Consider the following 9,019-nt stretch of genomic DNA (forward strand, 5'->3'; position numbering starts at 1 on the left):
TCTTTTGCTACCAAGGCAGCATAGCATGCTTTTGAATGGACAAGGCAATCCTCCAAAGTGGATTCTTGGTCTCCATGGAACTATGTGGTATCTTAACTGAATTTACCATGGAGTTGTACCTAAATACTGCTTATGCTTACTGAGCTAAGTTTTTAGGCTATCTATTGCTCACATAAAATTCACTAACAGGAAACAAAATTTTTTTATGACAAATTTGAGACTGGGCTCATAGAAATTGCTCTCCAAACATAGCATGATTGAATACTCCCCACTACGACAATATCAACAATGTCATATTTTTGGGGACTGTATCCATCAGGAAGTTTGTGGGAATCCATGGTGAAGAAGATACTATTGTCTATCACCCCATTTCTTCCCTGTAGGCTGGTGATGCAGACCTGCAGTGATGAATGACAGAAATGACTGTTACTGTAACAAACATACTGCCCTGGGACAGGCTCAGCACCTCTTCACTCAGGCTCTAACCTGTAGGTCACTGAATCCATATGTCTGATTCCCAGCCTGGCTGTCACAATATCAGGGGTGCTTAATAAAATAAAATAGAAAATTGGGGGACCAGTAGTTAGTGTAATGGCTATGTCACTGGACTCCCACGTAGTCGACCGTGGTTCGCGTCCCGGATCCGGTGGCTTAAAACTCACGCTGGGCGCATGTGCATGTGTGCCCAAAATCCCGAGAGGAGAATGGAGGAGAAGAGATTGCAGCGTGACCATCCCCCCTGGGGGGTGATTTCTCGCTTTTTGTCTCTCTGTCTCTCTCTGTCTGTCTGGCGAGCGCATGCACCCTATAGTGAAAAAACTCTCAAAAAAAAAAAAAAAAGAAAATAATGGAGGCAATCCTTGCAATTAAGTTCTAGGTTATATAGAGTATTGGTAGAAAAACAGTATTAAAATGCTCTGAGAACAACAGGAAGAAAAACAATTTATATGCAATAGATGATGGGATTAAATTGAATAGAATATGATATGGAACTTGAACTAACTGGTAAAACTGGGTATGCTTTGGGTATCAAACCTGAAAGTGAGTAGAAAAGTAAGTGAAATAGAGGTTAATGCTCATTGTGGGTAATATTCAGAACAGACTTTCTGATTGAAGATCTGGGCTCCATCCCCAGAGGTTCTTATCTGATTGGTCTAAGAGTCTATTCACAGACACATTTACTAAGCACCTGGTGTTAATATTGTGCCAGCCATCTCTGGGGATCAGAGATGGCTCTTCTTTGCAGACATATTTTCTACATATCACAGCACACCCAATGGAACCCTAGGACAAATATCATTAAAGTTAGGACTGGAAGATGCAAATGATAAGTGCAATGTAGAAACATATTACCTCCTCCAGACGTTTACAGAACAAGGGCTTTGCTGAATGAACCTTGATGTTACACGGGCAGGGGAGGGTTGAATACTCAACTTCTACCCAGTCACCGTTGTAAGGCATAAAATCTGAAACATTCATGAAGAAATGTTAATGCAATTAATTATATGTTAACTAAGGTCCTATTAAATTGCAGAAGAAACTTGGATGTTGTAATATCCTAAAATGGCTTCTACTACACTTAATGTACACTTTGGACATGTTTATGAATACAACATATATATCTTTCCATCAGAAGGGAAGTTTATAATCCTTGAGACACGGATTCTCCTCTGCTGATTGTCCAGTGTCAAATAGGATGCATTACATCACAGTCAATTTTTGGGAGCAGCACAGGATGTATTCAACACTTAGTCATGTTCATAGTTCCTTTGGACTGGTAATTAAGTTCATAGTAAGACATATAGTTTTCCTGGCTACTTGTGCTCAAATCATGCACCTGCCACTTTTTTAGTTTGCTACCTTAGTCAAGGTGATTAACCTCTCAGTGCCTATTTTCTTCAACTACAACATGAAAACAACCATAATGTCCTCTTAAAATAACTTTACTGTGCTAGTTAATCAGTATGTTAAAAACTCATGTAATAGGCCAATAGGTAGTGTGGTGGTTAAGGCGCTGGATCCCACATGTCCTCTTCTGCAGTTCGAGTCCTGGACATAGTGCTTTGAAAATCATGCAGAGTACATGTGCATATATACCCCAAATCCCAAGAGGACAATGGAGGAGAAGAAATTTGCGCTTAACCAACCCCTTCAGAGTTATCTGTCACTCTCCCACCCTCAGTCTCTCTCTGCCATGTGAATGTGCCCCATAACAGGAAAGGACAAACAAATAAACAAACAAAAAGCAAAACAAAACAAAACTCATGGAATAAAGTCTGGCTCATAGTAACCACGAAATAAATGTTGATTACTAATTGGGATTGCAGTAGTACAAGGAAATAGGAGTGAACATTTAAGTTTTGGGAGAAATGGAATTAAAATAGGAGTCTATTTTGGTGAAAAAAACTTTGAAATCCATGTTATTATTTTCATTAGACATACTGTCAATGAATCCTTTGGAGATCCCCAGTATTGGTACTTTAAGAATGAATCAGGGAGCCAGCAATTGGCATAGTACTTAAGGTGTTGGACTCCCATATGGTCTACCTCAGTTTGAGTCCTGGACCTGGTGGCTTGAAACTCATGCCATGTGCATGTGCATGTATGCCCACAATCCTAAAAGGAGAATGGAAAAGGAATTGTAGCATGGCCAAACCCTAGGAGTGGTTTCTCAATTTCTCTCTGTCTCTCTGTGTCTCTGATGAGTGCATGCAACCTATAGGAAAAATCTCTCTATATAAAATAAAATATAGGGACAAGCAGTTAGCATAATGACTATGTCACTGGACTCCCATGTAGTCAACTGTGGTTCGAGTCCTGGACCTGGTGGCTTAAACTCACGCCGAGTGCGTGTGCGTGCGTGCCCAAGATCCTGAGAGAAGAACAAAGGAGAAGGGATTGTGGCATAGCCATCCCCCCTGGGGGGGTGATTTCTCACTTTCTGTCTCTCTGTCTCTCTCTGTCTTTCTGGCAAGTGCACGCGCCCTATAGCAAAAACTTCTCCAAAAAAAAAAAAAAAAAAGAAAAAGAAAGAAAGAAAAAATACAAAATAAAATAAAAGTGAATCAGTTTTCACAGGATGTCTAGTCCAGTGACAAACTTTTAATAGGTATCTTACATTTATAGTTAAAAATACATAATTTCAAACAGAATTTTAGTAATAAGTAAAAAGGAAATCATGAGATAATAAAGAACCTGGAAATATATGGAGCCACTGGAAATATCAAACATAGCAGGTGGAGTGTGATTAAAAGCTACAACCACTCCTGAAAAGTGGCAGCATTTACAAAGCTAAACATTTCTTTATCCTATGGCCTAGCACTGTAGAATGACAGAAGACACTGAATTGGATCTCTTCCCTCCTTATGTTAACCCTACTACATTTCTTTGGTGTTGTACAGAATATCTCTAAGCAGATAAATCCAAAATGTATGTACCTCCAGCTGTAAGTGACCTTAGATTCAATTGTCTATGTGTCTATGGAACAGCATCATATCTAAAGCCAGTTTATTGCTCTACCTTGCACTCGCAACATTCCCCTAATTTCAGTCTGCCACAGCTCAAATCGGCAACTTCCCTGAGCCATGATCAAACCAAAACATTGCAGTCATCATTAACTCCCTTTCTTTCACACCAATGGTCCATGCTATCAGCCAATGCTTTTCTAAATTCACAATATGACCAGAATTAAATCCATACTTAGAGTCTCATTTTCTATGATGTCATGCACGTTATCCATCAATATGATCAAGAGTAGTAAAACGTTCTTCTAACCAATTTTCTCACTCCACACTTGCCTCACACAGTCTCTTCTCAACAAACAGAGTGAACATCTTAAAACAAAATCTAGGTCAAGTCCTGGTTGTACACTCAAGAAAAAAAAAAAAAAAACTTAAACCTGCCTGGAAGGGCTGAGCTAATTTCTTTTCTATATCAAGCCTTCCGACAGCTGCATCAGGCTCAGATAGCATGGACAAAGTATAACTGTGGGTAAAAACAAAATCTTAGAACAAATTTGCTGATTAAAAATAAATCTTGGGACCAGCAGAGATAACACAGTTGTTACATTGCTGGACTCCCAAATGGCCGACCATGGTCTGAGTCATAGACTCAGAGGCTTGAAAATCATGCTGAGTATATGTGTGTGCATACCCAAGATCCCAGGAGAATAGAGAGGAAAAGATTGTGGCATGACCATCCCTTGTCTGGGAGTGATTTCTCACATTCCCTCTTACTGTCTCTTTCTCTCTCTCTCTCTCTGGCAAGCATATCCATACTAAGGCAAAACCTTCTAAAAAATGTTAAAAAAAAAAACTCCCAACATTGGACAGATGGGAACACAAATACACACAAACACACTTAATGTAGCAACTTTATCAAAATTTATTTGGAAAGATTTTAAGCTTGTTGAAAATAATATCCTGTACACTCCTAGGGTTTTACAATGATTAGAATTTCAGTACTTGTATGAATAAAAAATTTACCCAAATATTCCTGACTGTAATCACTCATGACATGTCATGGTAGCATGTTTTATAATTTTGTCTGTTTGTCCTATATTATGCCTTATTTTCAATTCAAAAGGCCCATTTCTGATACTGAAGAGCTGTTTACTACAGCCATGCACCTTGCAGAAATATGTGTAGTATAAAAAACAACTCAAAAAATGCATTATATTTTCTGAAAAATGTTAAACCATACCTTCAGAAACAATGTCTAGGGAGAAATAAATTTCCTCATCAATGCAGACAATATTTGCAATCACAGAGGTAACACGAGCAGTTATAACTCTGGTTTCAATGTTTGCTGGTCTAGAGTCATCAATATCCTCAACGAGAACATCCACCTGTGAGATAAGGGCACAGTTACTCCCAAGAAAAAAAAGGTAAAAATGGACACTTCCATATGCTTGAACCATTGGTGTTTGTGGATTATTTTAAATGACCATCCTGAACTACAGTGAATTATTTAATATGAGAAATAGATCTTAAACATGAGATTATGGTAAAAATAATCCCAGTACTTCATGGATTGTTAAAATGTACCAGAGGACCAGCCAGGTGACATGGTGGTTAAGGAAGCTAGAACTATATAGGTGACTGCATGCTTACACTCATGGACTGGGAGGCTTGACAAACACACACGGTGTGTGTGTGTGTGTGTGTGTGTGTGTGTGTGTGTGACCAAAATTGTGTGAGGAGTGAAAGAGAAGGGATTGTGGTGTGGCCATATCCTCCAAGGTGGTGATTTCTCACTTTTTCTCTCTCCCTGTTTCTGTACTGCAAGCACACTAGAGCAAAACTGACAAGTACAAATAATGCACCAGAAAACCTTAATCACCTACCAACTTTTAATGCACTTATAGCATAGCACTCAAAGATAAATACCTTGTCATATTTCCATTCTAGGAATTTATAATTTTATGATGGAAAATTTAAAAATATCCCTAGTGTTAAACAATTTGTGACCAACAGTATGAAACAAGTTCAGAAACAGTTCCTGAGCATTCTCAGGTAAGAAAATTTCAGAATGAGAGAAAACAGAGGCATCATTTGGAAGAACTAAGATTTCAGCTGGTTTGTGAAAGGAAAGAAAGATTTTGCCTGGCAAATGGAGGTGGAGTGGGGGTAGGAGCAGGGAGAAAGAGGAAAACCAACCAGAAGCCAGGGGAATAGAGAACAAAACCACAAAGTTCGAGATCCAAGTCCGGAGGCCAGCAAGTAGCATGGTGGTTAAGGTGTTGGATTGCCACTTGGATGACCACATTTCAAGTCCCAGAACCTGTGGCTTGAAACTCACGCTGGGTGTGTGTGGGAGGATGCCCAAAATCCTGAGAGGATAATGGAGGAGAAGGTATTGCAGCATGGCCATACCCACTGCAGATGATTTCTCACTTTTCCTCTCTCTGTCTCTCTCCAGCAAATGTATGCCATCTATAGCAAAAACAAACAAACAAACAAAAACAGAAACAAACACACAAACAACCAAAAGTTCCAAATGCAGGTGAAGAAGCAAAGGGAAAGCTGAAAAAATAACCTCAAATGAAGAGGGCTTCAGTAATCCAAGTCAAAATAGAGTTGTGAATTTAAGGTTTGTGCAGAAAAGATGTAACTATATTAAATGTAGAACTATGTCTTGTTCTGTATTTAATATAAGAAGAAAAGGGGTTGCAGGGAGTCTTTTTATCAATTCCTTCCTGTTGTCTGCATGGCTGACCTTCACAGACACAATTTTCTCATGATCAACACTTGTAGCAGTCCCCTGAAAGGCTGGGCACACACCTTTCTGACACCAAGGGACCATTATCCTCCTGCCAGTAAACTGTCCCAGATATTCTCTACTTCTACCCAATCCTGTCCTACCTTCCATTTCCCCTAGACCTTCCTCTGCCACCCACCTTTAACCAATGTGAACTTTCTAAATTACTTACTCATTGGTCCTACTTGCTGCTATTGTTAAAGTCAATCTGCTTCCTTAGATGTAGTGATCGGTTTGTCACTTCTGTCAGTGCCTGCTGCTGATGGGATCTGGATGCATGTCCCAGGGCCTGACCCCTATGCTGTGCTACATTAGTTAGATTAATAAGTTCCTTTCTCTTTATAATGCTGGCATTGCACTTGTGCTCCTTTTCTGACAAGTTCTAACAAAATTGCTGCATTCTCACTAGCTTCTGATGAAATGCAGATATTATTAGAAAATGTCATTCCCTTCTCATATTTGCAAAGATTTTAGATTCTGATCTTTGCCAGCATTTGAAAACAGGCAGTCTCACAGCTGCTGAGAAAACCCTTTAGTACAATTAGGCTAATGTATATTTTTATTACAGTCACTGAAATGGTAACTATTTTGAGAAGGTATTTACAGGACTCTGTAAATCTACAAAATTCACTAAACTGTACGCTTAAGAGAATATTGTGGCATGTAGATTATACCTCCAAAAAGGTATCTTGAAAATGTTTAAAATATACAGTGTTGACATACCAATCCCACGACTGTGAATGTATCCCAAATAATGTTTCCTTATCTGATAAAAAGAAGTCCTATATAGAGTCCAATAAATATCATCATTAGTCTTATTGTTTAAATACTAGAACAAATAAAAATTGTTTCTCTTAAAATGACTAACCAATACAGATATTGCCAGAAAAGGACTTGGACACTCAGGTAGTGAAAGATGCAATTTCACTATACATCTGTGTCACAGTTCACATTATAAGCCTAGATTAGTGCAAGAAAAGAAAAAGCTCACTAGATTAAGAGACAATGCCCACGCTCATACACATCTTACTCTGATTGCTTTAAATTCATGGGATGCTTCTCCTTTTTCCAATACTGCTGTAACTTTCTGTCCCACTTTTAGAGGGATATTACCGGTGACAACATCACAACTGAAGTAGATCGACTCATTGATCAAGGCATAATCACTACAGATGCTGGTTACAACTCCTTGCATAGTTTTCAAATAGATGACACCTATGAGATCATTAAACAAAGGTCACATTAATAATCTGACACACAAACATCCATTTCAAAAATCCTACCCTGACTGCTAAGGGAACCCTGGCCACATATCTGAACTTCTGTGATCCTATTTTTATTTGCTAAATCAAGATAATAATTTCTGCTTAGGAGGGTTTTGGGGACTATTAACTCACATATAAGCTGTTAAGAACTGCAAGTGCTTTGCTAAATTATAGTGTAAACATTTGTTAGGATCACCATACCTGCATATGGAGAATCTTCGTTTTCACTATTTTCTACCATCATAATTTTCACCAATGTAATGAGTAGCAAAATCTGTAAATTCTCAAACATTTCAGCAGACAGAGCACAAAAAGGTATCTGAACACAAGTTTAACCCACATCACAAATGAATCATTCTCTCCTTTTTTCCCCCATGTTTTCTACTGGAAATATTAGTTAGAAATATGTAGGATCTGACCAAAGTAATCTGCCTGTACAGTAGTCCACTGACCTGCAGATATATGACTTGTTCTGGCTTCAAATACTTGCCTGATAGGGATACCAGACCATACCAGCCCTCAAACTAGGGAGTTTCTCACCTACTAAGAAGACTAAAAAGTCAGGGGTTGCACAGGGCACATGGGGAAACATGGGAGCCAAAGAGTCTGGAAGGGCATTTTTGCCAACACCATCTTAATTTAAATCCAGGGACCATTTCAGGGCTTTGGTCCATGCCGATCCAGCTGTCTGGAATAGTAGCATGAAGCACTCCCTACTACCACCCCCCCCCAACACACAAAAAGAAGATGGAGCTGCTTCCACGCACTGAGCCTGCCTAATATCGTAGACTTCCCATTAAGGGCAAAGAGATCCCCTTGAGGAGGCTCCTTTTTATAGGACTAGGTGATAGATCAAGGGGTACCTTGTGGGAGCTCTGCCTGCTGTAGGTGCAGCCTCTGAGCAGAGTCCGCCCCCTCCTGCAAGTCCACAGCACACTGCAGAAACCTGGGCATGGTGTCCTCGTCACCAGCGTGATGCCTGGGCCTTGCACAAGAGACGAAGCACGAGGCCTTTGTCAAGATGCCTCAGGACAGAGCTGCCGTAGGGGTGCAGTCTGCGGCTTCTCTTCCTTGGGTCTCTGGGTGGCACTCAAGCACTAGAGAGTGTTCCAGAGGAGGGAACCTCCCAGGAGAGACCCTGTCTGCCTTCCAGACTCACAAGACCCTAGCCCTCAGGGACATTTCCGAGGCCAAGACAATGGCGTCCGAGGCGCTGATGGGAGGAGCTGTGAGTATCCACACCCACGTCCTTCTATTGGCCATGGAGCCTGTATGGTCACGTGTTGCTTCCCCATTGTTTGATGGCAACAGGGGCGGGCCCTGTAGAAGCCCACATTCAGGGAGGAGCGCATGAGCAGTCCTTTGGAGTTTCTGGGAGTGGCGCTGGGATGCTGGCTCTCCTGTGGCCAGTAGGGGGCAGTGGGTATGGACATGAGCAACACGGGCTTTCAGTGCTGAGGGCGACATTGGAGTGGCGTCAAGAACATGGGTTGAGG

The 9,019-nt window shown here is 40.5% G+C and overlaps 1 protein-coding gene across 1 annotated transcript in view; it reads right to left on the reverse strand.

The window, feature by feature from the left end:
• Positions 1–203: 203 nt before the first annotated feature.
• Positions 204–9,019, reverse strand: part of LOC102477516 (cancer/testis antigen 55-like) — a 10,675-nt gene continuing 1,859 nt past the window's right edge. The window contains exons 2-7 of the mRNA XM_006160734.1: positions 8,683–8,977; positions 8,387–8,508; positions 7,289–7,473; positions 4,702–4,846; positions 1,354–1,466; positions 204–398 (exon numbers count right to left, since the gene is read on the reverse strand). Coding sequence (XP_006160796.1) covers positions 204–398; positions 1,354–1,466; positions 4,702–4,846; positions 7,289–7,473; positions 8,387–8,508; positions 8,683–8,977 — 1,055 coding nt within the window. The remainder of the gene's footprint in view (positions 399–1,353; positions 1,467–4,701; positions 4,847–7,288; positions 7,474–8,386; positions 8,509–8,682; positions 8,978–9,019) is intronic.

This window comes from Tupaia chinensis, unplaced genomic scaffold (genome assembly GCF_000334495.1).
Source record: "Tupaia chinensis unplaced genomic scaffold, TupChi_1.0 Scaffold000706_1, whole genome shotgun sequence".
NCBI classification, from domain to species: Eukaryota; Metazoa; Chordata; class Mammalia; order Scandentia; family Tupaiidae; genus Tupaia; species Tupaia belangeri.